The 27,999-nt window shown below is 65.0% G+C and overlaps 3 protein-coding genes across 16 annotated transcripts in view; 2 read left to right on the forward strand and 1 right to left on the reverse strand.

Moving 5' to 3' along the window:
• The first annotated feature begins 14,753 nt into the window (after positions 1-14,753).
• On the forward strand, positions 14,754-17,955 carry CBX8 (chromobox 8). 2 transcript variants are annotated; one of them, XM_030962034.1, is made up of 5 exons: positions 14,754-14,876; positions 15,255-15,298; positions 15,481-15,546; positions 15,621-15,711; positions 15,862-17,955. In XM_030962034.1, the coding sequence occupies exons 1-5, from the start codon at positions 14,808-14,810 to the stop codon at positions 16,681-16,683; spliced, it is 1,092 nt and encodes a 363-aa protein (XP_030817894.1). In that variant the 5' UTR covers positions 14,754-14,807; the 3' UTR covers positions 16,684-17,955. The 2 variants fall into 2 exon arrangements, with proteins under 2 accessions (XP_030817894.1, XP_030817895.1); XM_030962035.1 differs by having other exon boundaries at positions 15,645-15,711.
• Positions 17,956-20,034: 2,079 nt separating this feature from the next.
• CBX2 (chromobox 2) lies at positions 20,035-27,640 on the reverse strand. The gene is made up of 5 exons (XM_030961908.1): positions 27,419-27,640; positions 27,295-27,338; positions 26,724-26,789; positions 25,131-25,200; positions 20,035-24,889 (listed from the first exon to the last, which is right to left on the reverse strand). Exons 1-5 carry the CDS (start codon positions 27,488-27,490, stop codon positions 23,534-23,536), a joined length of 1,608 nt encoding a protein of 535 aa, XP_030817768.1. The 5' UTR covers positions 27,491-27,640; the 3' UTR covers positions 20,035-23,533.
• The window catches only part of RBFOX3 (RNA binding fox-1 homolog 3), a 139,198-nt gene continuing 138,324 nt past the window's right edge, over positions 27,126-27,999 (forward strand). For all 13 annotated transcript variants that reach the window (XM_030961909.1, XM_030961917.1, XM_030961919.1 and 10 more), the window contains exon 1: positions 27,126-27,323. The gene's annotated coding sequence lies outside the window, so the exon portion shown is untranslated. The remainder of the gene's footprint in view (positions 27,324-27,999) is intronic.

A 27,999-nucleotide genomic window follows, 5' to 3' on the forward strand; every position in this document is an offset into this window, starting at 1 on the left:
GGCCACTGCTTGGGTTATGTTTTTCTATGCCTGTCCCTTTGGGCACAGCCACACACAGCTGCTATAAACAATTTTACCTAAAACTGGATCTGTGGGGCTGATCCAGCAGCCACTGAGGGGTTTTACTGGGTTTTGCTGGGGTTGGTGTCCCTGTGTGTGGGAGAGCAGCTGTGGGAGGTGCAGCCCTCACCAAACTGGGACAACTGGCAAGGGGATGGAGAGGGGGCTCCCCCCCTTCAGCCCAGCCCTGAACTCCCCCATCTCCCCCATCCCACAGGGCTGCCTCTGGTTTGAGCAGTCAAAAAAGCCTGGTAGTGGGAAATTCTCAGTCTCTCCACAGATAAGATCATTTGGACTCAGCCCAGATTCATGTGAGATCTGTCAGAGACAGCCACAAGGACACAGCTCTGTTTACGTTTGCACCAGAAGAGGAAGGCAGCTGCACAGAGGCAGCACAGCCCAGACCCTCTCCAGGTGCTTCCAGAGCCTGGTGGAGTGGCTCCTGACAATCCCCTGTGCCTGGGAAAGCTCCTGCTGCCCCCTGAGCTGGGGAGGATCCCATGGCAGGCAAACTGATCATCTCACACATCTCACACGCAGGATGTGGCTGGGGCAGCACTGTCTGACCCAGCCAAGGTCTGTGGCATGGCCCAGCCTCAGGCAGCAAGGGAGAGCTGTTCTGTGAGCAGGAGGCTGGAGGGAGACGGGGGCTGAGCTCCCGGGGCCCCCTCACTGCACTCCCCAGGAGGGACCCCCGTGGCTGCTGCAGGGAGTGACAGGAGAGGGGGACAAGGGAGAGGGGCAGAGGTGCCTGTGGCCAGCTGTGTGCAGCCTGCCAGGGAAGGGAAAGAGGCTGCTGGTGGGCTGGAATGGGGATCAGGGAGAGAAGAGGGCCGGGTGGTGCAGCTGCTCGTGGGAGCCATCCCTGGATCTGTGCCAGCGTGAGTAGACTGCAGGGCTGTCACTGCAGGACAGACCTTTGGGTGCAAACGGGCGAGAAATGAGGGTCTCTGCAGTGATGGGAGTTTGGGCCAGGCCCTGGCAGGGCTGAGGGTGCCCGGGGTGTCCTCCCCGCGGGCTGGGAGCTGCCGGTGCCTCCCGAGCCAGGGCGAGACCCCAGGCTCGCCCCGGAGCCGTTTGCCAGCGCCTCCTGAGGTCGTTTCTCAGAGCAGCCGTCAGTTCAGCTGACACCTTGATGTAGTTTAAAGCAAACTGCAAAGGCGAAGATTTATTTTTGTCGAAGGAGCAGGCACATAAAGCACGCTGTGTGACACAGCAGGAGCACCCCGGGTGCCGGGAGCCGGGGCTGGGCTGTCCCTGTGCCGCCCTGCTGGCCCTGCGCCTCCGGGCTGGGGACGGAGGAAATTCGATCACCGACTGCCAAAGCCTCCCGGATTTCCACACCCTCCGGGGTCCCGAAGCCCTCCAAGAGCCCTGTCAAACAGCAGCACCCTTTCACAAGACACGCACCAGGCAGGGCACAGGAGCTGCCCAGCCACGGCAGCGGGGCTGAGCTCCACCAGCGCTGCAGGCTCTGTCCCAGGGAGCTGCTGAGGGGCATGGCCACACTCCCGTTCTCCGGGGAATCGATGCATTGCCATGGCCTGAATGTGGACACAGCTCCACAGCATAGAAGGAAGAGCTGCTTCACTCAGAAGGTCTTAGCTGGAGGTGAGAAAGGGATAAGCCAAACCTTTCAGAGGTGGTGTGCTGTAGCAGCCAGGGCGAGGACTTGGATATTATTAGAAAATGCATTAACAGAAGCCTGGATGGAGGGTCTGAGCTGATGGGAGCTTTAGCAAACGTGCATTTAATTTCGATATGAAGACTATGCTGAGCAAGGAATTCTGGTTGGGAATTTTTCGTGATTGAGAATTGGGAAGCCCCTGGGTGCTTCGTCTCTGTCCTCAGCAGGGATGAGTCTGGGATGCCCAGGACAAGGGATGGCGGTGTTTGCTAATGGCTGTGAAATGAGCCCCAGAGGGAACACCCTGCCCCAGGAAAGGGCTCCGGCATCCCGCGTTTGCCCCTTCCCTGATGCCCAGCAGGGCAAGGTGTCACTTCGTGTATGAAACACAAGGATAGGAAAATCAGGATGACTCAAATGTCACACGCTATCCCTCGGCTCCCGCAGCCCAGGGGCAGCTCCCAGAGCTGCGAGCAGCAATTCAGGGCTCAGCGTTTCCTTCCCGCCCGCCCGGTGCCGCCGCTGGCGGGGGGAGAGCCGGGGGCACCGGGCTGCTCCGGGGGAGGTCCCGCGGAACCGTGTCACGCCTCGTGGGCATCGTCACGCCAGCCCCGGGGCGGGACCGGTCCGCAGCCGCCGGAGAGAGCGAGGGAGCGGCGGGAGGCGGCGAGCGGGGCTGCGGCAGCGGCGGGGGCGAGCACGGGCTAAAATGGCCACGGCGGGAGCGGCCGGGGGCTGTGCCATGCGGAACGGGCTCATCCCGGGCTGTGCCATGAGGGAAGGGCTGATCCCGGGCTGTGCCAGGCGGAACGGGCTCATCCCGGGCTGTGCCATGCGGAACGGGCTCATCCCGGGCTGTGCCATGAGGGAAGGGCTGATCCCGGGCTGTGCCAGGCGGAACGGGCTCATCCCGGGCTGTGCCATGCGGAACGGGCTCATCCCGGGCTGTGCCAGGCGGAACGGGCTCATCCCGGGCTGTGCCATGAGGGAAGGGCTGATCCCGGGCTGTGCCAGGCGGAACGGGCTCATCCCGGGCTGTGCCAGGCAGGAAGGGCTGATCCCGGGAAAGGGGCGGCAAACCGCCCCGGGGAATGCGGGGAGCGGCAGGGAAGCACGCAGCCCTCGGCCCCGGCACTGGGGAGAGCGGTCCCGGCCCCCTGAAAATGCTCTTTGTGATGGACTGGGCATGGTGTTTCAGAAGATGAGGGTTAGGGGGTCCCCCTCTGAATTTCTGGGTCCCTGACCTGGTGCCGCCCCATCTCTTGCACCCCTTCCCACTGCCGATGCCTCTGAGGGGAACGGGCTCCTCAAGTTCGGGGAGCTCCTCGGGAAGAAATATTTTATATTTTGTCTGAAAGAAAAAAACAATGGAGCGTCAGGTTCTTATAAATACCAAATACAAGGTTAGGGGAGGGGAAGTTTGCTCGGTATCGAGGAGCCGCCGAAGCATCTCAAAACACAAAATAAATGGTAATATTCACATATGCTTGGAAACGTTAATTTTCACACGTTAGTATTTCCACACGGCTGAAAAATGAAGGCTGAAGCGTTGTCCCCGCTGCACCCACCCATTCGGCGTGCGGTGCAAGCCAGGCTGTCATTTCAGCAGCAGGAATGTGCGCTGGATCCAGCACGCTGTGACACTGTCCTTCTTCCGCCTGCGTCCTTTTGGCACATGAAGTCACCAGCAACAGACAAGCCCTGGGATTCACGGTGGCTTGTGCAGAGAGGAGGCTGCGGCGCTCGGACATGAGCGGTGCCACCCCTCTCCCCGGCGGCGGCTGGAACGATGCCTTATCTCGAGTTTAAGGGCTCAGCCTGACCCTGAGCCATTTTTAACCCGAGGTGGGAAGAGCCCTCCCTGGGTGTCTCTCTCTCTGCTTTGAAAAATCTTTCAGTGGCTCCACGGTCGCCGATTTCCTGGTGTTTTTCCTTTTGTAGCTCCGCCACCTGAAGCAGACCCACTTTGTCAGGGTTTGATGCTCTGCTGCTTGAAGATGCTTTAACTCTCAGGACTTAGAAATAACTCCTAGAGCAGAGCCCCAGCAAGAAGGCGTCTAATCTGATATATTCCATTTCCATATTTTGTGCTGCAAGCAGCAATTTGTGGTTCAGCAGCAGCGGCTGAGCAGGGACGAGCATTATCACAGGAATGAATTCCTTCCATCTCATGCCTGAGTATGTGACAAATAAGTCTCGGCCGTGGCATTGTCTCTCTGCTCTCAGGCTGTCAAATTTAACTTCGCTTTCTTTCCTCCTGCCTTTGCTCCGTGCCTCCCCCCCTCGCCACCCGCTGTCCCCGTGGCTGGGAATGGCCGCTGGTGCCACGTCCCAAGCGCTGGGAGATCAGGACCGGGGGGCGCCTCAGGGGCCAGCAGCCCCCCCGTGCCCGTGGCCACCAGCGGCCAGCCGGGGGCTCAGCACAGCCCGCTGAGAGCTGGAGCTCCACGGGCGGGGATCCTGCGTGGGGGTGCTGGCACCGCGTCCCGCGAGGGGCTCGGTCACAGGAGGGGCTGCGATGAGCGGGGGCTCTGCAGGGAACCGGCCCGGCAGCCGCTTGGTGCGGGGCTGGGGGGCTCAGCCACCCCTGGGGTCCCGGGACCTTCCCCCGCCGGGGCAGGGCGAGCTCTCAAAGGGCTCCCGAAGCGTCCCCAGTCCCCCGCTCCCGGAGAGGAGCCAGGGCAGGAGGAGCCGAGGAGCCAGGGCTGAGGCTGCCCGGGGGACGGGGACCCCCCCAGCAGCCGGTTTGCGCTCAGGGGTCGCTCTGTCCCCGTGCACGTTCAGCGCTGCCCGAGGAGCTCCGGCAAAGCTCCGCGGCGGGCACCGCGTGTAGCGCCGCTCTCTCGGTGCCAGCGGGAGCTGTGGCACTCGGACAGGGACAGGGACAGCGACAGGGGCAGGGGCACGCACAGGGACAGGGGTGGCACCAGGGCCGGTGGGGGCTCCCCGCGTGTGCGCGGGGGAGCGGAGGCGGAGCGGTACTGCTCGGTGTGTGGCACTGGTGAGCCCGCTTTCGCGTGGAACAGCCTCCGGTAGCTGAGAGAGACATTGAAATATTGGAGAGGAGTCGGGGAGAGACGCAGGGATGGCGGGGGGCGCGGGGAGCCCCAGAGGGAGCCGCGGGGGTGCCCGGCCTCCCGAAGGGGAGCTGAAGGACATCTGGATCAGCCCGGAAAGTTCTCCCAGGGAAGAAATTCAGGGGCTCGGCTGAGCTTTAATCCAGTGAAGGCAGACATGGCAGGATCCAGCGGCTGAGTCCGCACCAGCAGGAGCTGGAGCTGGAATGCGGTGCCATTTTCACCGCGTCAGAAAAAAAGCATCCAGGTGGGAGGGCAGAACCCGGTTTGCCTGGCATGGCTGGGAGAGAATTCCTGGATCCAGCCCCAGGTTGCTGCGGCAAAAGTCGAACAGAGAGAGGGGTGATCCAGAGCCTGTGGGACAGGGGCGGGCAGTGGGGGGCTGTGGTGGCCCCCCAGTCTTAAATCCCGGTATTTTATGCACCTCATGGTCCGCCGTGCCCTGCTGGGTTTGTGTCTTTATCAGCGGCTTTTACAAGGTGAATAATCCCTTCTCTCCAGGGCGCTGCCCGCACATCACCACCCACGGGAGGGGAGAGGCGGCTGCGGCGCGGGGCTCCCCTCACCGGGGGCTCCCATGAGCGGCCGCGGTGCTGCGGTTCCGAGTGTCTGACGGGGAAGGGGAGCCGAGGTGGGACCCCCGCCCCGCCTGGGGCCCCGCAGCGCTGTTTGCTGCTGGACTGCCCACAGGGGTCAGCGGGGACAGGGAGGAGGAGATGGGGACACAGAGACCCTGGGGGGCCCTGAGGATAGGTGGGGAGGAGGGAGATTCTCCCGGGAGAAGCTGGAACAGAGCAGGGCAGGGACCAGGGATCCGCCCCGGGTGGGTGCAGCACCGGGGGCTTCGCAACTCCCGGCGTCGAGGGGAGACTCAGAGAGAAGCCGGGGGTTGGAGGGGGCCCCCAGGGTGGCTGCTGGGGGCGTCCGCCGGCATTCAGGATGAGGGTCCCTGCGAGCCCCCAGACACAGGGCGAGCGGGCGATGCCGGGACACAAGCCGGCTGCGTCCCGCCGCGGGAGGAAACGTCCCGCGGTCCCGGCAGGGGCGGGAGGAAAACGAAACGGGGCAGAGGAAGCGGGGGAGAGCGGCAGCCCGGCGCGTCTGGGGCAGGGTGCGGCCCGAGCAGGCAGGGGATGGCCGGACCGGTTCGGCCCAGCCCGGGCGGGGCTTCCATCCGCATTGCCGCAGTGACGGGCGGCGGAGCGCGGCCGGGCCGGCGGGCTCGGCGCGGCGCTGCATTGCAGCACTGCAGGAGCCCCCTCCTTCCCCGCTCCTTCTCCGCCCTCCGCCGCCGCTCGGCTCCGGAGGCCCAGCCCGGGGCACGCACCGGCCCCGCCGCGCTCCGCTCCCACTCGCGCGGGGCATCCTTCGCCGCCGCGCCGGGGTCCGCCGCCCAGTGCCACATCCCGAGCCGGGAATGCCTCTCCGAGCCGGGAGTGCGGCCGTGGGACAGGGACGTGCACCCACCGGCGGGGCTCCGTGGTTGGTGTCAAGCCGGCGCTCATCAACCCCGCGCGGGTGGAGGGACCGGCCGCTCCCGTCGGGGCATTCGCTGTCCTGCCCGCCCGTCCCCGCGCCGCCCGCGCTGTCCCGCGGTTCGTCCCGGTCACCTCCCTCCGTTCCCCTGCCACCCTCCCCGGCGGTCTGGCCATGCCCTAAGCCTCGACGGGGTGCCCGGCCTCGCGTGGCCCAACCACGGTCCCCACGGGTTTCCCGCGAGGGAGCCTGGGCTGGTCCCGCGGGGAGCCGGGACCGGCACCGAGACCGGGCAAGGCTGAAGGGTGCTGTGCCGGGCGGCACGGCCCCGCCACGGACCCTCTGCGATGGGACTGTCCCCTCGGCCGCCAGGGCACTGCCGCTGCCCATGGGGTGGGCGGAAGGCGGTGACCAGCCCCGCGTCCCCGCTCCATCGGGAAGGGAAGCCGGGAAGGGCATCCTCCTCCTGGGGCCGGCGGCCCGGGACTCGGTGCCAGCCCCGTGTGACAGGGTCCTGCATGGACCCGGGCAGTCGCGACCGTCGGGTGCCGCGGGCGCGAAGGGCAGCGAGGCGATCCCGGAGGGAAGGCGCCGGCGGTGGCCGCGCGTCCCGGGACCGGCCCCGCTGCCAGGTGCGGCGCGGCGGGGGTGGGAGGGAACGGGGACACGGCTGGCAGGGGGCGGCCGCCCCGGCACAACGGGGGCCCGTTCCCAAGGCTCCCGCTCTGTGTCTGCTTTGGGAAAACGCCAGCACGGTAACAAAATGGCGGGGAAAGGGTGGGATTGTCACGGCGAGCTCTGCGGCGGAGCCCGGCCACCCCCGGCCCCGCCCGCCCGGGCTCGGGGCGCCCGTCCCGGCGGAGGGCAGCGGGGCGGGGGTCCCCGAGGCTGCGCCGCCACCCGGTCCCGCCGCCCGGCTGAGCTCTGGTGGAGAAGCAGCTGCAGAAAATGGCTGCTCGGCGGAGCCCGCTGAATCCCTGCCATGGTGGGGGGACGGCGAGGAAGCGGCGCAGCCGTCGCCACCCCCCGCCCCGGGGAGCCCCGGGCAGGCGGCGCGGGGCACGGTCGGAGGTTCCGCAGGGCGGCGGGACCGGAGCAGAGCCCGCGGTGCTCGGTGTGTGGCCTCACCTGCGGCGCGCTGGGCGACCGGGGCAGCCCGCCCCGAGCGCGCCCGGCCCGTAGCGCCGTGCACGTGCCCGCAGCCCCCGCCCGGTGCCCGCCGAAGCAGCGGCGACTCCGAGCCCCGGGGGGCGCGGCGGAAGGGCGGCCGGTCATCGCCCGCAGCCCGACACGCCGGAGGAGCACCAGCCCCGAATCCGCTCTCTCAGCGCCCGGTTTTGCTTTCGGTTTAAAATAAAATAAAAATAAAATAGAGGAAAATAATCGGGGCGCGAGCACGCGGTACCGTGCGGCCACGACTTGGCCACGCAGCGGCTCCGCGGCGAAGCCGCAACGAAAACTCGAGCCGGTGTGGCCGCACCGTGTCGCCGCCCCCCGCCCGTCACGGCGGCGGCTCCCCGCAGCCGGCCCGCAGGGCGAGAGCGGACACGCGTGGGTGCGCGGCTGTCGCCTGCGCTGCCGGAGTTCCCTCCCCGCCGGAGGTTTTCGCGGGTGCCTGTGGGGTGAGGGGATGTCCCGAAAATGGGACTGTGGGAGCCGAGATGGGGATGTCCTTTCCCCACCGGAGAGCGGGAGAAGCTTCCCGCGCGGCCGGTCCGCACCGTGGCGGGGGGACACTGAGGGCGCTTTGCCGCCGTGGGTGCGCATCACGGGTGGCGCCCGCGTGCGCGGAACCGCGTCCGCGCCGCGCACGGTGCAAAGGGCTCCGCTGCCTTCTGTGAATGCCTCGCCCAGCGGTGTACCCCCGGCCGCCCTCGTCCGCAAAGTCCCCCGATTTTTGTGCCTCAGATCGGGGTCACCCCAGCCCGTGCAGGGCCGGGGACCGTTCCCCCCTTGGCCACGCACGGTCCCGTTGCGCGGAGCAACGGGACCGCCCCGTCCCGCCGGCTGTCTTAGCCCGCGGTCCCTCCGGGTGCTCTGCCGCCAGTGGGGCAGGCACGGTCGGCTTCCTCCGTGCCCCGCGTGGCGGAGACAGAGGAGCGGTGGTCCCGCCGTGGGCTCCCAAGTGCCGTCGGTGTCCACGGCAGAGCCGTGGCGAGATGGCGGGTCGGGAGCCCCGGCTCGGGAAGGGGCAGCAAGGCGGCAGCGGCACCGCGCGGGGTGGGGGTCGCACGGTACGGGGGTCCCGCCGCGAGTGTCCCGTGGGATCGGGGTGTTCCCGTGGGATCGGGGCGGCCCCGCTCGGTGCCCGCGGGGGTCCCGGCCGGGGCGGGGCGGGGGGGGCGCGGGGCCGCTCCCCCCCCGAGCCGTTGCTGCGATACGGGCGGGCCAATCAGCGCTCACCAGCTCACCCGGGCCCCGGCACCGCTGCCTTATATGGTGCGCGCCGTCCGCGGGGCGCCGCGCGCATCACCATATAAGGGCATGATCCTAAATACAGCACCTACCTTGGGCCGGGGGCGGGGCCGGGGGCGGGGCCTCAGCGCGGGCGGGGCCGGGCCGCGCCCCCCGCCCCACCGGGCCCGGGCCCGCCGCTGCCGCCGGACCCCGCCCGTCCCGGGGAAGCCGCTGCCGGTCATTAAGCGGAATGCAAATGAGCAGCGCTTCACCTCTAATTGCTTTTGTTAAAAGCGGAGTCGCGGGGCGGTGGGAACGGGCGGGGACGGAGCTGGGACAGAGCTGGACTGGGTGAAGGACGGGGCTGGCGGCAGCCCCGGGCGGCTCGATTCGCGCTTCGTCTCATTTGTCATATCCCAGCCCGGTTCCCCCCGCGGCGGGGTCGTGGCCACCGGAGCCGCTGGGCCGCGCTCCGCGTTCTGTCCCGCCCTGGCGGGGCCCTCGCGTGGCCGCTGCCCACGCGTTACACTCCCTTGGCCGCTGCAGGGACGGATCCGTTCCGTCCTTCTGCCGTCCTTGCGCGGTCAGCAGCCGGCGGCACGGAGACGCGCCGACTAGACGGGGTGCAGGAATACCCTGGAACATTCCCGTTTCCTCGCCCCACACCGCATTCGAGCCGGTTCCTCCCTCTCCCCATCCGCAAAGAGCTCGTGTTTATGTTCCTACAAATAATGAGCAAATTCAGAATCCCCGGGAACAAAAGATCTTTTGTGCGGAGCGCTCGGAGCCTGGAGCGGGCGATAAAGGACGCCCCCCGGCCCGCCGCCCCCGGGAGCGGCACTTTCCCCGCCCGGGCGGTTCGAGGCGACCCGTGGAACCGCCGTGCCGGGGCTGATGAGGAGCTCCGGTATGTGCCGGCACGCCCGGAGAACCGGGAGCGGGCGCTTTGCCGTCGGGGCGCTCCGTGGGCGCTCCCCGCAGGGAACCGCGCGGGGATTCTGCCGTTCGGTCTGGCCGGAGATCGGGGCACGCCGCCCCCAAGAACCGATGGCTGCGGGACACGCGTGGGCCTCTCCCACGAGTTCGGCCGATGCGGGAAAATCCCCAGCGTTCGTGGGTCTGTGCCCCTGGAAAGAACGGCGGCTTCTCTCGGCCGTGGGCACCGCAGAGGGGAAAAGCCCCGCGCTTCGCTCCGGGGCTTGGCACAGCTCCCGGGGGCTCCTGCGGGCGCTCCGCCCTGCTGAACCGGCGGTGCGGGGGGCGGCCCGGGGCGGAGGCGGCGGCAGTGCCCCCCTGGGGTGGCAAGAACGCCGCCGGTTGCGCAGAGGCCGCAGCCGCCATTTCCAGGAGGACGGTGCCACCTATGGAAAGCACCTGGAATTCACCGGGCCGGCGGGGACGCGGCGGGAAATGCAGCGTTTCCGTGCGGCACCGTCGGGACGAGGCCGGGCTGCGCCCGCCGCTTCCCGAGCGGGGCCGTGGAGCATCAGAGGGGCTTGGCCGCCGCGGTCCTCGGTACCGACTGCCCCGGGCAGGATGTGCGGCTCCGTCCCGGGGCGGCGGCGGGACTCGAGCGGGACGGGCGCTGAGCTGCATCTCCTCGGAGCGGTCGTTTCGCTGACTGGCCAAAGCCTCCGTAACCGGGCAATAACGATCGAACGAGCGGAGAGAAGTTCCTCTGCCCAGGTGATCGGTAGAGTCCCCGAAGGCGGGATCCTCTCGCTCCCTCCATGTCCGTCCACGCCGAGATTCCTCCTCGGCTCCGCCAGCCCCCTTCGGTGCCCGGAGAAAGGGCAGCAACCGTACCCGGTGTCTTGCCAGGCGCCGGCCGGACCTGAGCCGTGTCCGGGGGGGCACGCTGCCTCTCGCCGCCACGTCGCCTCCGGGGCCGCCGGGGAAGCTCTGCCCCGTCATGAATTCGATGTCAAACACCTCCACACGAGAACTTACTCGCACGGGAATTTCTGGGGTCTTATGGACCGCCGGTGTCGCCGCTGCATGGGCACACCTGAGATCTCCCCTCCTCGGACCGGATACCCCCGCGCTACCCGGCAGCAGCCCCGGCGGCATTGTGCGGTACCGGTGCCGCAGGTCGGAGCCGGTCGCTGTCTCCCCAGTTGTCCCCGAGCTGCTCAGAAACGAAAAGGCGGCGTCTCGGGGGCCGGGCTGAGCCCCCAGTCTCGGACAGCACCGTGAGCCGGCGGTGCCGGCGGTGCCAAGGGGTCCTGGGTCCTCTCCCCCCCGTCGGCACAGCCCGGTACCGGTCCGTGGAGCAGCGAAGTGCCGATGCTGCTCCTGGCTCCATTCAGCTACCGGGGGAGAGAAGAGTTTTCCTGCACGGCTCGGGCACGGAACCGAACCAGGAGAAACCCGCAGCCGAACCGGGAGGCTGGGCTGACCGGGAATCCGGGGCTGGCCTCTCCGAGTGTGCAGCGGAATGCCCACGCAAGTAGGGAGCTCGCGTGGAAAGTGGCTCCGGGGCGTGCTCTGCCCTGCGCGGCGGTACCCGGGCTGCAGGATGCCTCTCCCGGGACCCCAGGGCCAGCCCGGTCCGGGATTGCTTCGGGGGCGGACAAGCTTTGAGGTTCTGCCGGGGCCACCTGCTTTTCCCCGCTCCCCTCTGCGGTCACAGAGTGGGGGCCGTGCTCGGATCGCCCAGGAGATGGGGACACGCTGTGACGCGACCGTGGCATAATGGGGTCTCTGAGGGACGCCGGCATCCTCGGCCACGCGGGGAACCGGGCCGGGTCGGTGTGATGGATCCTGTCGTCCTCGATGCGGGTGGCCGCGGGACGGAGCAGCTTCTGAAGCACGGCCAGCAGAGCACATGGGAGTGGCGGAGAACTGCCCCGCTGCGATGCGGGATCCATGGTGCCGGCGGTCGGCTTGGAGCCAGGTCCGCCCCGCCGCTCCGCTCTCCCGGCTCAGCCGCACTCGGACACTCGCGCTCGCCCCGCCGCCGCCACGCGCGACCGCGAGAGGGGCTCCAGCCCCCCGGTTTCGTTGCAAAACTCGCTGCCATGGTGTCCTCCGCACGGAGAGAACCGAGGGGGGAGCCGGGCACTCTGCTCCCCAGCAGCTCTCTGAGCCCCGAGGAGTTCATCGCGCGAGTGTGGCTGGAGGAGCGTAGAGCCCGTAGCCGAGAGGATGGTTTGGGGTCAAATGGGCGGAAACGGGGTTTGCCGCGGCAGCACATGCTCTCGCCGGTCCGGAGCTGTTCCCTTGTCGGCTCCGAGTCCCGGGATCCCAGAACCGGGCCCGGGGCTACTGTGGGTGACGGGAGCCTCAGGGATGAGCGGTCCCACCCGGCCGAGAGCCCGTGGGGCGCCCAGGCAGCTCCTGCCGTTGACCCTGGAGCGTGGAAGGCTGCCCGTGCCCCGGCTCAGCCCCTGCTCCCGGTGGCCCGGTTGTGCGGGAGGGGCCCCCGCAGTGCCGCCGGCTCCGGGCGCGGAGGTCTCCGGACACCCTTCGGCGGCGGTGGGAACTGCCCGGGTACCGCCCCGCCCGCCGCTGCCTCGTCCCGCACGGCAGGAGCAGCTCTGTCCTACTTCGCCTGCCGGGCCAAGACCCCCGCGAGTGGCCGCAGCCCCGGCCCGGCTCACCCACGCGCGGGGGCTTCGGGCGGTTCCCCCGCGGCGGCGGTGGCTCCGCGCTGCTTTCCCCGCTCCGTTCTCGTTTGCATCTCGCCTTCTGCCTGCCCCCCCCCCCGCACCTCAACCGGGGCGCGGCTCCGTCCCCGCGCGGGTTCCGCGTGGGTTCCGGAGGGAGGATGGAGCTGTTTCTCCGCTGATGCCGCCGTGGGAGACAGCCGGAACCTCAGCCTCAGCTTGTCCCCTCTGCGCCCCTACGCGTGGCCGCGGGGCTCCTCCGCGGAGCTCCGCGCAGGCGGCGGGCCAAAGGCAGCTGCTCGGTCGGGAGCTACGCGGTCCCTCTGGGCTCGTGTGTAGCCTCAGTACCGGGCGGCACGGCCTCGGATCCGCGGTTCCAACGTGCACCGAGGACACCGACAGCCAAGGTGCCGGGCAGACATCTACTTTCTCGGGGCTGCGGCAGCCCCACGGCCACGGGAATGGGCGCCGCTGCGCCAGCACCGGTCGTGCCGGGGGGACACGATCGGCTTCCGACCCACAGCCTCGCTTCCCGCGCCGGGCCGTGCTCCGGGGGCCGCCGGCTCTGTCCTCTACGAAGCACCTTCCCAGGAACGGGGTCCAGTGAGCCGCGTCCACGCCAATTCACGACTCGCCCCGCGATCAGCTTTAATTAACAACGATTAATTCGACATTAACGAAAAACTTCCCGGGACGCAGCTCGCCGGGGGCCGGGAGACCGCGGAGGTTGCGCTTTCCCCCGGCCCGGCCACGCCGCACAGAACTCGCGCGTCGCCACGGCTCCCGTGGCCGCGGGGTTTCAGGCGTGGTGTGGGAGTACACGGGAGCCGCGGAGTGGGAACCTTCCGCCTCCTCCCGGGAGCGCGGTTTCACTTCGGCCGGGGGCGGCGGGAGGAGGGATCTGCCCACGGAGACCCGACACACGAGCCCCGCGTCCCGCGTGGGGCCGTGCGGGTCCCGCTGTCGGCGCTCCCCGCGGGGTCCCGAAGCCCCACCCGTGTCCGCCGTTGGAGGTCCGTGCCCGCCCCGGTGACACGGCGGCAGGCAGGATCCCCGGGAAACAACGCTGCTCGGGCTGGGGACAGCGCCGGTGCCCTCCGGTCCCCGCACCCCCCGGGCGGCCTCCCCAGCCGGGGAAAGGGAAGGGGCTCGTGCCCCAGCCCCACGCCTGCACGGCTGGGCGCCCTCTCATTCACCGGAGGGCAGACGCAGCCGTATCCCCGCGGCCGCTCCCGCCGTGGGTTTCCCACGCGTGAGCGTGGCAGCCGCCCAGGCCCCCTGCTCATCGGCACCGAGCTCCTGAGCGAACGGGAGAGCGACGTGGGGACAGCAGGGAAAGACCCACGGGAGGCTTCTGGTCTGGTCTCGTCTGTCGTGAACGGCGCCGCAGGAGCCCACGCGCGTCCCACTCTCGGGGCAGCTCCGAGCGGCGGCGCTGCCCACGGACACGGAAACCGCTTCACTCCGCGGGACCGGGCTGAAGGGCTGTCCGGTCCTCCCGGAGCCTCACACCGACAGCGCGGGGGGCGGGTTCGGTCCCTGCCCACTTGCGAGAACCGGTCGCGTGGGACCTCCTGTCTCCCAGAGGCTGCTCCGATTTCCCGCGATTCGTGCGTGTCTCGTTCTTCCGTGGCCCCCTCGGGGAGAAGGTGCTGTTTCCCGACGCCGTGCCGTGGGGCGAGAGGCAGAGCCAGAGCGGGGAGCCGGTGGGGGTACCGGCTGGCAGCCTCCCCGGTACCGGCTGGCAGCCTCCCCGGTACCGGCTGGCAGCCTCCCGGTACCGGCTGGCAGCCTCCAGGCGCAGCCCCATTCCTACGCCAGTTTGCTGACAGATAACGCGGGAGATGGACCAAATCGCGCGTGGGGCCGCCCCGCTGGCCCCGGGTCACCTCTCCTCCTCCCCGGGACCGCAGCCGGGGGCTGCCGGCACAACGAAACCGGCGGCAGCGGTGCCCCATTCTGCCGGTCGTGTCCGCGTCGCCGGGAAGGATTCGCGTTCCCGCAGCGGCGGCGGCGCCGAGCGGCACGCGCGACCGCGCCTGTCCGTGGACGGCTCCGCGGCACCGCGATCTCCCCCGGTACCGGGACGGGCGGTTCGCGCGGGATCGCTCCCACCCCAGACACCGCTCTCTTTGTCCGACCACCGGTAGGCGGGCCAGGCCCATACCGCGGCGGAACTCCCCATTCCGCACCCTCCTGCCGCCGCGGAACCCCCGTCCCGTTCCCGGTGCCGCGGAACCCCGTGGCGCCCCTTGCCCGTCCCGCGCACCCCCTTTGTGCCCCGCGCCCCCTCCCGCCCTCCCGGGGCCGTCCCCCCGAGCGGGGCGTGGCCCGGTGTGAGTATGGGCGTGTCCCGGTGGGCGTGGCGATGGGCGTGCCCTTATGCCCCGCCCCGGCCCATCGGGACGCGGCGCACGTCGTGGGGCGGGGCGCGGCAGGGCCAATGCGGCGCGGGCGGAATATTCCACCGCGCGGGGGGGGGGCGCGGTGACGTCAGCGGGCGGAGTATTATGGTCTGGGCTGCGCCGGGGCCGCCCCTGCGCTGCGAGCGGCCGCGTAAACATGGAGCTCTCGGCCGTCGGGGAGCGCGTCTTCGCGGCCGAGGCCCTGCTCAAGCGCCGCATCCGCAAAGTAGGTGCCCCCCGCCGGCCCCCCGCCGCGCCCCCGCCGCCCCGCGCCCCGCGCCCCGGCCCGCTGGGGGCGGCTCTGCCTCCCCGCCGCGGGGCGGGCTCCGCTCCGCCGCTCCCGCCCTCCCTCCCTCCGCGCCTTTGGGGGGGGGCGGCGTTAAACCCGCGCCCGGGGGGTGCGTGTGTGTGCGTGTGTGCGTGTGTGTGTGTGTGTGAAATCCGCGTTATTTTTCATTGTTGCATCTCCCCCCCCACGCCCCGCGCCGTGCTCCGCTCCCTGCCCGGGGCGTTGCGGGGGGACCTTTGTTGCGGGGCGGTCTGTCGCGGGTTTGTCGCGGGTTTCGCTCCACGCATATTTATTTCCCTCGCTTCCCATCCGCAGGGCCGCATGGAATATCTGGTCAAATGGAAGGGCTGGTCGCAGAAGTAAGTGGCCCGTGGGGCCGCGGGGGGCTGCAGCAGGGGCCGGGGGGGATGCTGGCTGCACCCCCTGCTCTCCCTTTGTGCCACAACCAGAACCTTTACGTCCCTGGTTTTTTTATTTTATTTGTCCTGCTCCCTCCTGGCTCCTTATTCTGTTCCCTCTCTCCGTCCCGCCTTGCCCCCAGGTACAGCACTTGGGAACCCGAGGAGAACATCCTGGATGCCCGGCTGCTCGCAGCCTTCGAGGAGAGGTACAAGGCCTTTACTAGCTGTAGCAGTTGCGCTTGTAAATATGTTGCTGTCTTGTAGCTATGCTGAATTGAAGCTTTGGTTCTTTTAACACCTCTAGGGAGCGAGAAATGGAGCTTTATGGGCCCAAAAAGCGAGGCCCCAAGCCCAAAACCTTCCTGCTAAAGGTAAGGAGGCCGGAGCCCGTGGGCCAGGGCAGGGGTCCCTGTCCGGCCCCCTCGGAGGATGCTCCCCTCAAAGGTGGCCTCTTGCAAGTTGCAATTACACAGCCGGATGGCAGGATAATAAAGTCACTGGGTGATTTATCTTCTTTGCAGGCCCAGGCAAAAGCCAAAGCCAAAACCTATGAATTCCGCAGCGACTCTTCCAGGGGGATCCGGGTGCCGTATCCCGGCAGGTCCCCCCAGGAGCTGGGCTCCACGTCCCGGGCTAGGGAAGGACTGAGAAACATAGCCCTGGCTCCCCAGGGCAGCTCCAGCAGCAGCACCCCCAAGGCAGACGGCATCCGGGAGCGGGTGATCCGCGTGGAGGACAAACCCGGAGAGACCCCCAAAAAGAGAGGCCCGAAGCCCAGGAAGGAGCTTTACAAGGACCTTGCGGAGACCCTGGACGCCTCCAAGAGGAAACTGGGGGAGCCGGGGGACAAGGTGGGGGACTACCTGAAGGCCAGGAAGATGGAGGAGGCGGCGGGGGCAGCCAAGTTTGGCTCGGGACACAGCGTGATCCAGCTGGCCCGGCGGCAGGAGCCCGACCTGCCCGGCGCCCTGCCCGGGCCCACCCGCGCCGAGCCGGGCCCCGAGGCCTTCCCCCCGCGCCTGGCCAAGCACCGGGCGGACTTTCTGGACCCCAAGGGGCAGGGGGGGCTGGACCCCGGCGGGCCCAAGCTGCTGCACGGCGCCGTAGGCCCGGGGGCCGTGGGCGGCCTGTACCGCGACGGCGTGGGGGGCCCGGCGGGGCGGCCCTCGCTCATCGCCAGGATCCCCGTCTCCAGGATCCTGGGGGACCCCGAGGAGGAGTCCTGGAGCCCCTCTCTCAACAACCTGGAGAAGGTGGTGGTAACTGATGTGACCTCTAACTTTTTGACCGTCACCATCAAGGAGAGCAGCACGGACCAAGGATTCTTTAAGGAGAAGCGATGAGTTTGGTGGAGGTGGTGCTGGGGTTTTCTTCAGTCAGATCCAGACAAAAGCTTGGTAGAGCTTGGTGGGCCTCTCTTTTTTCTTTTTTTTTTTTTTTTATGCTCCTTTTTTTTTTTCTTTGAATTTTTTTTTTCTTTTGTTTTTGGTCCTGGAGAGAATTTAGAAACTGTCCTAAATTCATTAACTCATTCTTTTGTTTTGGTTTTTTTCACATCTTACATTTCGTTGGAAAGATTATCTCTAGAGTTATATTTTCTATTAGATGTAAATATGTTATTTAAGAAAAAATGCTTATATATATATCTATATATATATATTTCAACTCTGAGTTGTTTTATTTAAATGGAGACAACAGTGACTGCTCAGTTGCTCCTAGAAAGGACAATAAAACTGAGAACTAACGAGTTCACGCATCTGCCGCAGGAGCCGGTGTACATAACAGTGTTCATAGCTAAGTATGTGCTGGGTTTTTTTAACTATTATTTTTCATATGATGCTATGGATGGTGGAGGGGGACGTGTTGCTCCCTCGCAGGGCCCAGTGCCCGGATTTCTTGATTGTGATTTAAGGTGTTGCTTGTACAATCAAGTGTGCTGTGTCCAGGACTGTTGCCCTTGACAGTTGACGTGAGCACTTGAATTCACAGTGTTGTTGGGGATGGGGTGTTTCCAGTCTAACAAAAAAAGTTCTGTTGCTACAAAGTCGGGGCGGGGAAAAGCAGAAATCCATAAAAAGGCTAAAAGTGTTGGAGTATTAACTTGAATTCCCTTTTCTTGCGGAGGAGAGGAGTTTGTGTGTGTAAGGTTCCTGAGGGGTGATACTGAAATGCACTTTAATAGAGTTGTTGTAGCAGCTGTGGGAGATGGGACTGAGCTGAGTATATCTGTTTTCATTTTGTCTGGTCGCTTGATTCTGTTCCCCCACCCACTAAAAACAAAAAACCCCAACAAAACCCCCCTCTGTTTACATTCCTGAAATGCCAGAGAGGTTGGGGAGGGAACATCTCACTGCCCATATTTAGTTACTTTATTCTGCTACAGAAAGTGGATTATTATTATTTTTATTCCCAATCACAGTTTACTTCAGACTGTTGGAAGACTCCTGATAAAGTGTTTTGTAATATCCACATCCCTGACGAATCCCAGGGTCACCTTAATGCATTCAGAGACAATAAATATTTCCCTTTCCTTACGCTGGTTAAACAATAGCCAAGAGGCAAAATAGTCCTGTGCGGGGCAGCCCCGCTGCCTCGGGTGGATTTGGTGCTGGATTTGCCCCTGGGATCCCTCCTGGGGCTGGGATCCGGAGCTGGGATCCCTCCCTGGCTGGGATCCGGAGCTGGGATCCCTCCTGGGGGAGCTGGGATCTCCTGGGGCTGGGATCCGGAGCTGGGATCCCTCCCTGGCTGGGATCCCTCCTGGGGCTGGGATCCCGAGCTGGGATCCGGAGCTGGGATCCCTCCCTGGCTGGGGCAGGGGGCTCTCAGGGCTCTGGACGAGCTGCAGCAGTTTGGCTGTGGGTTAGGGGGCTGGGGTGTCCCTGCTCTGCTGCTCCCCCAGCTCGGCCACCGCTGCACAGGGAGGGAGCCTGGCCCTGTGGCTGGGTGAGGTGGGCCAGGTGGCCCTGTCCTCCTCACACCTTGCTCTGGGCAGCAGTGGGATGGGAAGCACAAGCCCGGCAGTGCCTGAGGGCTGGGACTGAGCCAGGGCCCCTCATCCCTGAGCTCCCAAAGGCCCCTGGCCCAGGGAGCTCCCACGGGCTGCGGGAGGGGCTGGGCAAGGGCCATCTCTGCTGCAGGGCCCTTCGGCAGCTTCACCTTGCCCGGTTCCCTTCCCCATCCTTCTTTTGGGAGCCGTGAGGTGCCTGGCAGGATGCTGGATTGGCTGTGCAAAGGGAGCCATCGTGTCTGACAGTTCCCAGTTTGTTTTTCCTTTCTTCTTTTTATTTTAATTTTTTTTTAAGACATCTTTTGTAAAATTGAGATTTTTAACTTGGTTTGTACGAAGAGCCGCTGCGTTGGTTCCGGTGCTGGCACGGTGTTGTTGGAGGATGAGGGAGGAGGGGGTTGAGCTGTTTGTGCTCCTGCTGCCGCCGGGGCCGGAGGATCCTTCCCTTTGCAAAGAGCCCGGAGCCGCTCCTGCCCCGCTGGAAGCTCCAGCGCCGTGTCCGTGTGTCCGGCACACCTGGAGCGAGCTGTACCTGTGGGTGTATCCGTGTGTCTGTACATAGACGTGTACCCTGCGTGTGTGTGTGTGCGGGCGCGTGCGTGTGAATTATTTAAATCTAAGACTTGTACAAAAAAACCCGATTTGGCTAAATCTCAGTCTCAGAAGTGAAGCTTAACTACGTGTCTTCTGCCAGCCGTGAATGTCCATATGAGACCTGCTTTTTATGTCAGTTTAAATATATACTTTGTAAATAGAAACGTGTCTGGCTTCCCTTTGTGGCCCTGGGGTGCCTGGGGGTACCGTGGGGTGCGCGGGGGCCCCGGCGGGGTGGGGTCCCGGGGACCGGCCCGGTACCGGCGCTGGCCCGGCCCGCGGCGCTCCGCCCTTCCGACGGCTCTGGCGGCGGCGGCCCCTGCCCGTCGGGCCCGGCCTTTGTGCGAGCGCGGCCCGGCAGCCCGGGCGGGGGTGGGGGGGCTTCATGGCTTTTTGAAGCCGTGTCCTCATTAACCTCCTTTTCTGCTCGGGCGGGTGGGGCGCGGACCCGCGCCGCGGGAGCTGCCAGCGCCGGGAGGAGCGGGAGGAAGGGGCCGCACAATGGCGCCTTTCTCCGCCGGCCCGGCGGGGGGCCGTTCACACGGGCCGCGGGGCCCCGGGGCTGGGGCTGGGGCCGGCCCGGGGGCGCTCGGCCGGCGGGGCTCGGCTCCCGCCCGACGGCGGCACCGACGGCAGCGCCCGGGGCCGCCCGCGCCCTTCCGCGGCCGCGCAGCGCCCTCCGCAGGCCGGCCCGGCCCCGCTCCCTGTCCCGGTCCTGTCCCGGTCCCGCAGGTGCGGGCGCTCACCTGAGCTCCGCTCACGGGGCTCTCGGGGCAGCTCCAGCCGCAGCCGAGCCCGGGGCCGGGAGGGGCTGCGGCCGGCACCGAGCCCCGCAGCGAACGCGGTGCGCTTTCCCCGGTGCCCTTTCCCCGGTGCGCTTTCCCCGCTCCGGTTCCCGGCTCCGGTTCCCGGCTCCCGTGCCAGCCTCGCACATCCCCAGCTCCGGGCCCCGCCGCAGCCCGGCCGGGCACACGGAGCCGCGGACAAGGCCGGCCCCGGGCGGTGCCGGGGGTATGGAGGGGAACGGGAGCGCTCCGGAGCACTGACCACACGAGGCTGAAAAGTTAAAAAAAATATTTATTGATATGCTAGAAAAGAAGTGTGGAAAAGTCATACAAACCCCCCCCACCCGACGTAACCATTTCCTAGTGTTTCCCTGCAAATAAATTAAGAGCAGCCTAGAGCTGGGGGCTACACTAGCGTTAGTGTCCAGGAACACTGGAAAACTGCTCAAAGAACGTGGGCGAGGGGCTGGGAGGGACCGGGGTGCTGCGTGGGGAGCTGGTCCTGCTCCCACAGCACTCATGCTTTCCCAGGGCAATAACATCCCCGACTTTTGTTCTCAGAAAATAAAAGCAAACAAACAGCTGCAGTGTAAAGCAATTATAAGTGTCATACAGGACCGATTTGGCTCTCTCTTTAATTAAAACGTACAAATCAGAGCACTGACTGGCACAAGTTACAAGAACAATTGTTTGTTTTCACCTATCTCAAATTTCTGTCAGTAAAACCTTTCTCCTGGCTCTGGAGCCCATCACACACAGCTCAGAAACTCGACACAAACCAAACCCCTAAACTATCTCCATCCCTCCATGTACTCCTGGGATTCTTTTTTTTGGTACAAAATATATATATAAAAATAGACTCAGTTTCTCGGGATGATGGCTGAATCGGCCACCTCTTCCAGTCCAATGGAAAACAACAAGGATGCTTAACCAGATTATGCCTGGGGAAAATATCCTTTCACTATACAAATACCGCAGGATTTCCACATCGGAAACCCCTTAGAAAATGACAAGTGACAAACCTTTAATTGCCTGTCTGACACCCGGCTGAACATGCCAACCCATAGCAGCAAAAAAAAAAAAAAAAAAAGGAATAAAAAAGGTAGAACTTGAATCCTAACGGCACATGACCAGGGTCTGCACCAACCAGGGGTCTTCCAACCCCTGGCCACCAAAGATCCCAGTAAATTCATCACAGGACGTGTCTTTGGGAAGCAAACCCCAGTGGGAACCATGCACTCAGCCCCCCCAGCTGCTGCGAGAGCCAAGATCCCAGAACAGCAAGTGAGAAAGGGGCTGGGGAAGAAATGTAGAGCGAGACAGCCAGAAAAAAAAATCCTGGATTATCATTTTCACCATCGTTAGACCTTTGGAATTGAACCAGCTGGTGAGCAAAAGGCACAATAGCAAGTGGTGACAGCAGAGTCCTGTGCTGCTGGAGGGGACATGCCTGGGTGATGGAGGGGGCTGCCTGCTGTGGGGACACGTGTCCCTCTGCCAGACAGGAGCCAGGCCTGCAGGGAGAAGCCCTGGGGGCTGGAACAGCGCTCTGCAGGGAGCAGCCAGCCCAGAGCTGCTGTGCAGTGCAGCCAGCACTTCACCTGCTGTCACAGCTCAGCTCCTGCCCCGCCCTTGGGGCCTGGCCCCTCCTTGGAGCATCTTCAGATCATTTTCTCCCCCTCGGAGGAACCAACCCACACATCCTCTAGCTGCAGGCAGGAGCATCCCTGCCCGGCCAGCTTCCCCTCAGGGGCATCGCTCAGCACAGCTGGTGTCCCACTGGGGACCAGGACACCTGTCCCCATGGGTGTCACCGTGTCCCCAAGACCCTGTGACCACCCTGCTTTGCATAGGCACAAACCTGTGGTGGGACCGGTGCCACAGCCAAGGCTGAGATAAGGACGGTCCAAAGGCACATTGTTATCAGTTTGGATTGGCAAAGGCCAGGGAGCAAACGTTTGGTGTGTGGCTGAGAGTGTCACCCCACGCTCCCAGAGCCCCTGGTTCTTCTCCCAAAGCACTGGCACCCCTGGCACAGCACACACCCTGCCCGGGGCTCTGCCTGCTGCTGCCACGGGCCAATGCTGCCCTGGGGCTCGTTTGGCAAGGTTACAGCAGAAGGTAAACTGCAGATTGTGACATTTTGGCATCACCTGAGAATGACCCCACTGCCAGGCAGGGGCAGCAGCCATGACCATGGGGGGCTGCTGCCTCAGGGCGTCACAAGCACCTGCACCCCCAGTTTGGTCCATGCACCCACACTCCTGTGAGTGGCCCCGCCTGGGGCAAAGGGAAATGCCTGCCCTGGTGCCACCTCAGCCACCTGGGGACCCCCAAAGCAGTGACCTGCTGGTCAGGTGAGGGACATCAGAACCGCGCAGGGAGGGGGCAGCTGCCAGCTGTTCATTGCTCTGAGAGAAGGACTCGGCATCAACAGAACGAAAATGACCTCGAATGCTACTAAACCCTGCCTGAACTGCTGCTAATTTTGGCTTCTAGGAGAAATCTGCAGCAGGGAAAACACTGCAGTGGAAAAGCCATCACTGGGTGCCATTGAAGCCCAAAGGAGCATCCCAGCTGCTGGGATGGCCAGGGGAAGGTGAATGGCTGCTCAGGTGAACAGCAGCTTGAGGTACCCACTGGCCTTAGCCCTTCTCCCCCTCCTCTCCCTTCCCACCACTGCACACCACCTATGGAGGTGGCCTTGAGCAGCTTCTGAGCATTCTGGAGAAAAGCACGGACGATCAGCGTGAGTCTAACCCAGGGAGCAGCAGTCCTGGGTGTCCTGGCAGTCCCAGCACCAACCCACCTGCTGCTGGAAGGATTCACACGTTCTGCGAGGCTTAAAAAAGATTCCCCAGCTCAGTCCTGTGAGTGCCTGGAACCTGCTGAGCAGGAGGTGGAGATGCTGGCAATGCCAGGATGAGGCACAGGAGGGGAGTGGGGGTTCCCTGGGCTGCCCAGAAATTCATGTGCTTCTGGAAGTCCAGTCACTGCAGAGAAGCTGGTGGATCCTGCTGGCTCTCAAGGCAGGACTTTCCTCCAGCAGAAAGGAAACACCCTCCAAAAAAAGCACCTCTGCCACCTGCTCTGTTAGTGGCAGCCAGGACTTCACCTATCTTAGACTGGGGTTATTTCCCTCCCTCATGAAAAAAAAAAATCCTTAAGAAAAAATGTAAACAATATTTCCCTATCAGCTGGAAACCCCAACAGAACCGCTGTGGGTTTCCCATCATTGGAAATGACCTTGCCCAGGGGGGTGGCTGGGCTGAGAGTACCCTGAAAAACCCCCGAATGCAGCTGCCCCCCACAGCCCCGAGGGCTGGGAGCAGCAGCTGCCTCATTTGGATTGACTTGCAGTTCCCCATGGCTCACAGACAGATCCACGGGAAGCCCAGGAGAATCTCCCAGGTGTGAGAGTGTCCCGTGGCAGCTCCACACCCCCCAGCCAGTGAGCTGCAGCCCTTGGCATCTGCTGCTTCATAGCAGAGACCTGCAGGCAGTGAAGCCAGGCTCGAAACCGGCCAGCCTGACACCCAGCCCCACTCCCAGAGCATGGCATCGACCGCCCCCACGTGGGGCACGGCTCCAGAAGAGGACTGAGAGAAGGCAGGGAGGAAATCCAGGACCTGCGGGCAGTTTGGAGCGGTTTCACTGCATTACTGGTCCAGCCTTTCCAGACACGAGTTCCAGCAGGTCTCACGAGGGCTCCGCGTTCGCTTGAAGAAAAAACACCTGATGAAGAGCTGGGCAAAGGTGAGGGCGAGGCTGCAGGGCGCTCTCCCTCCTCTCAGGCTCCGGGGCTCAGTATTGCCGCAGGTTGAAAAACCCGACGCTGGTGGGGGACTCCTTGACCGTCACTGTGATCAGGTTGGCGGTGACATCGGTGACAAAGACGTGCTCGATCAGGCTGCGCGTGGGTTTCCAGTCCTGGCTGGTCTGGATGGACACAGACATGTTCTGAGCCACACCTGGGAGGGAGGCTGAATCCCGGTCCGAATCCGAGCTGCTGTCCTCGCCGGTGCTGGCTTCGGACAGCGCGGGGGCCTTGCGGCTCTCGGGGGCCGCGTGTCCCTCTGGAGCACCTGCTGAGCCTGCTTTGGCCGAGTCCCTGTCACCTGCCCGCTGGGTCTGCTTCTTGCTCTTGCCTCCGTCCCCCCCTGGCAGCGCAGCAGCACTGGCAGCGTTCAGCCCGCTCCCCGCCGTGCCACCCTTGGCACTGCCAGCGCCCTTGGCACCCGCAGGGGCCAAGCTGCCGGCAGAGCCCTTGGCCAGGGAGCCGCAGAGGTGCCGGGGGACGCTGCTCCCGCTGGCCGTGCTCGGCCCGTTCCTGACACTCTGCAGGTTCAGAGCCTGCAGGTTCAGCTCCTGGCTGGAGGCTGCCTGGCCGCTGGCCCCAGATGAGCTCGATGGTGTCTTGCTGCCGTTGGGCAGCATCTGGCCTCCAGCAGCAAACCCCGATTTCTGGTCCCCTCCGGCGCTGCTGCCAGAAGCCTTTGCAGTTTTGGGTCCCTGTGCGTTCAGCCCCAGCTCCCCAGAGCCCTTCTGGCTCCTCATTTTCAAGTCCAGCCCTAAGCTGCCCTTACTGGCTGCCTGTGCCTTGAGTGCCAGCCTGCCCAGGGCCGAGCTCTCGGCTGCAGCCTGGCTTTGGGACATCCTGTTCATGTAGTGCACGATGGAGCTCTGCCAGCTGATGGCCTGGCTGGGGCTCGCCGAGCCGCTCTTCATCGTGTTGGGCAGGTTCTCCCCCGAGGAGCCCCCCGAGCTGAGCCCAGCCAGGGCACCCGGTGGCTCCTTCAGCATAGCCATGCCTGAGCCCTGCGTGCTGTGCTGGGGCTGCAGCTTCCCCACCAGCTTGGCACTGCCCCCCGCCTCCTTCCGGGACGTTTTCAGCACCTTTGTCAGGTTCACAGTCCTCCGAGCTGCTTTCTGCTCTGGGGGAAGAGGTTTCCTGCCACGCTTCTTCCTGGAAGCGTCTTTCATGTCGGGCTTGGCCACCAGGATCTGAGCTTTCTTCTGTGGCACCGGGTGCGTCTCTCTGCTGCGGGGACCTCTCTTTGCTTCCAGATCACTCTCATCCTCTTCCTCGGAGGAGGAGGAAGAGGAGGATGTGGAGGAAGAGGAGCTACTTGACTTTGTTTTCTCAGGCATCTCTGGTTCCTGCAAAGCAACGGAGATGGGGAGAGTTAACAGCAATGACCAAGGAATGGCTGTGGGCACTACAAACCCTCCAGGGTGGCCTGGCAGGGGCCTCAGATACACCCAGGCTCTCTCTCTGTGTAGATAATCTTCAGGGATCCATCAGCTGATGGGATGAGCTGTGTGCTCGAGGCCACCCCAAACCCCGGCGCCCTCAAGGGCAGAGCCCCCCCAGAGCTGCCCCACCACTGCTGGGACTCACCACGTTCTTCCTGGGCCTGCCCCGGGGCCTCTTGCCCCTCTTCCGATTCTGCACTTCCTTCTCGTGCTCCCTGGACGAAACAAGGATCAAGGACAACGTTTATGCGGAAGAAAAATCATCTGAGGGAACTGAGGCAGCCAGGTAGTGACCAGAGAGCATCCCTGTGTGCACCAGCAACGTCCCTGCAGCTTCTCACTGACGGACCATGTGGTGTTACCCATCCTGAACCTGTGCTTTTCCCAGCTCTGGGTGAGATTTGCTGTTTTTCTGGCACAAGGGGATGAGGCAAAGGGAAGGATCTGCCCCCAGCCCTGCTAAGCCTTGCTTTGGTTATGGCCCTGCTGTGCTGAGCTTCCACGCTGAGTGTGGGAGAGGCAAAGGCATTCCCTGAAGCTCAGCGAGTCCCCTCCTTTGCTGGGCTCCTTCCTCCTCTCCTGCACCTCCTGCTCTGGCCATGGTGGCCCAGGCTGGGATGTTTCAGGGCACTGTACTCATTTCCTAGTTTGTTTAAATGGGATGGTGTTCAGATGTAACACATCCAGCTGATTAAACACCATCCTGTCTGCACTCAACACCAGATCCTATTCTTAAATAAAATTGATTCAGAAACCAGTTATAATTGAATCCCATCATAAACTTCAATGATTTTTATTATTACTGTGTCAAAGTACTTGGCAGCACGGTGTCTGCCATGGCCAGCTGGCTACCCCTCTGCCCCGTGAGTGATTCTGGGGTGCAGGGCTGTGGAACCATTCCCATTCTCAGCCTGCTCCAGGCAGGAGCACAGACCTGACAGCACAGACACCATCCTGTTCTGCCATCCAGGTCGTTCAGCCTGGAGAAGGCTCTAGAGAGACTTCAGAGCATCTCCCAGAACTTAAAGAGGCTCCAAGAGAGCTGGAGAGGGACTTTGGACAAGGGCCTGGAGTGACAGGACACAGGCAATGGCTTCCAGCTGACTGAGGGCAGGGTTAGATGGGGGATTAAGAAGAAATTCTTCCCTGTGAGGGTGGTGAGGCCCTGGCACAAGCTGCCCAAAGAAGCTGTGGCTGCCCCATCCATGGTAATGTCTAAGGCCAGGCTGGACAGGACTTGGAGCAGCCTGGGATAGTGGAAATGATGGAGTAGATTGGGAAGAACTTTAAGATCCTTCCTAACCCAGACATTCTCTACAATTTTCTCCCAGATATTATTTCCCTCACCCTCCCAGAGCTTCACCCTCCACAAGTTCACTTTAATGCCTCACAAGCCCCGGCACCTTCTCCCCCCAGGGGTCTCTGGCTGCCCACCCCCAAGCACAGCCAAGGTCCCTGAGCCCTGGATGGGGACAGGGAGCCCCGGGTCTGTGCCTGGCGCTGCCCCATTCCCCGGGTGCACCCAGAGGCCCCAAACCCTCGGGGTCTGCCTGGCCAGGGCACAGCCGTTCTAGGTAGACCTGGACCGACCGTGACTCCGGGGACAAACAAAAGGGCCCGGCCACAAAGGGCCCCGCCAGCTCCGGGCTGTTGTTTCCAACGGCTTCCACCACACGTGCAGCCAATTAGAAGTTAATTGACTTTACAGTTTGCTTAGAAACATTTAGAGTTTGCTCACTTCTTTTGGAAAGCCAGGAGCAGCCGGGGGTCCAGGATGTTCTCCTCGGGCTCCCAGCTGTTGTGCCTGCAACAGAGGACACGGACCGGTGAGAGCAGGGGCCGGACCCCCCCGGCCGCTCCGGCACCGGGGGCTTCCCCCGGGGCCACCCGGGCCTGGCACGGACCGGGGCACGCCGGCACCGGGGGCCGGCACAGCCGGGGGGCGGGCAGGGGAGAGGGGCCGGGGGAGGGAGATCGGGAAGGGGCGGCCACGCCGCCGCGGGGCGAGGCGAGCCCCGCGCATCCCGGGGAGCTCCGGTTTCAGCCGAGCGGGCGAGGGGCGCGGGGCCGCCGCGGCCGGGGGGGTGCGGCGGCTCGGGGGGGCTGCACCGGCCCGGGTGGGGGAGCGGAGCCCCACGCGGTGGCGGGGAGGGCCCGGCCGCGGCCGCTCTTATTTGTAAACAAAAGGAGCGGCACGACCCAAACAAAAGCGGCCGGGCGGGCGGTACCCGCGCCCCGCTCCGCACCGCATGGTTCCGCGATTCCCGCGGCCCCGCACCGCGCCCCGCGCCCCGCACCGCCCCGCTCACTTGGAGGACCAGCCTCGCCACTTGACCAGGTACTCCAGCTTGCCCTGCGGAGAGAGACGGGAGAGGGGCGTTAGCGGCGGCCGGGGATGCGGGGAGAGCGGGGGTGCGGGGCGGCGGGTCCCACCTTGCGGAGCCGCTTGCTGAGGATGCACTCGGCGGCGAAGACCTGCTCTCCCACGCTGCTCAGCTCCTCCATGGCCCCGGCCCCGCGCACGCCCCCGCGCACTCACACACAAGGGGAGCCCCCGGGCGCGCCCCCGACGGCGGCCGCGCGCGCTCCGACCCCCCCAGATCCACGCGCGCCCCCCGGCACAATACGGCGGAGGGGCGGGCGGGGGGTCCCCAAATTCCCCGCCGGCCAATGGGGAGCAGGGGGCGGGGCGATCCGGCGTGGGGGGTGGGGGGAGGCATTGTCTGTGTGCGACCCCTCCTCTTCCTCCCGCGCGGGGGCGGCCGCTGCCCGGCCGGAGCGGGGACAATGGGGTGGCCCGGCCCGGGGCTTTGTTTGCCCGGGCGGCGCAGGGGCTTCCCCGGCCGGCCCCGCGGGGGGATCCCCCCGGTCCGGCCCCGCGAGGGGCTCCTGCTGCGAGGACCCGCGCTCCGAGCCCCCCGCCCGGGGTCCCTCCTGGGGACAAAGCGCCCCGGGGCTGGGACAGCCAGCGCCGGTCCCCGCCGGTTCCCACCAGGCCGGAGCGGGCGGCAGCA

The sequence above is a fragment of the Camarhynchus parvulus genome, chromosome 18, assembly GCF_901933205.1.
Source record: "Camarhynchus parvulus chromosome 18, STF_HiC, whole genome shotgun sequence".
NCBI classification, from domain to species: Eukaryota; Metazoa; Chordata; class Aves; order Passeriformes; family Thraupidae; genus Camarhynchus; species Camarhynchus parvulus.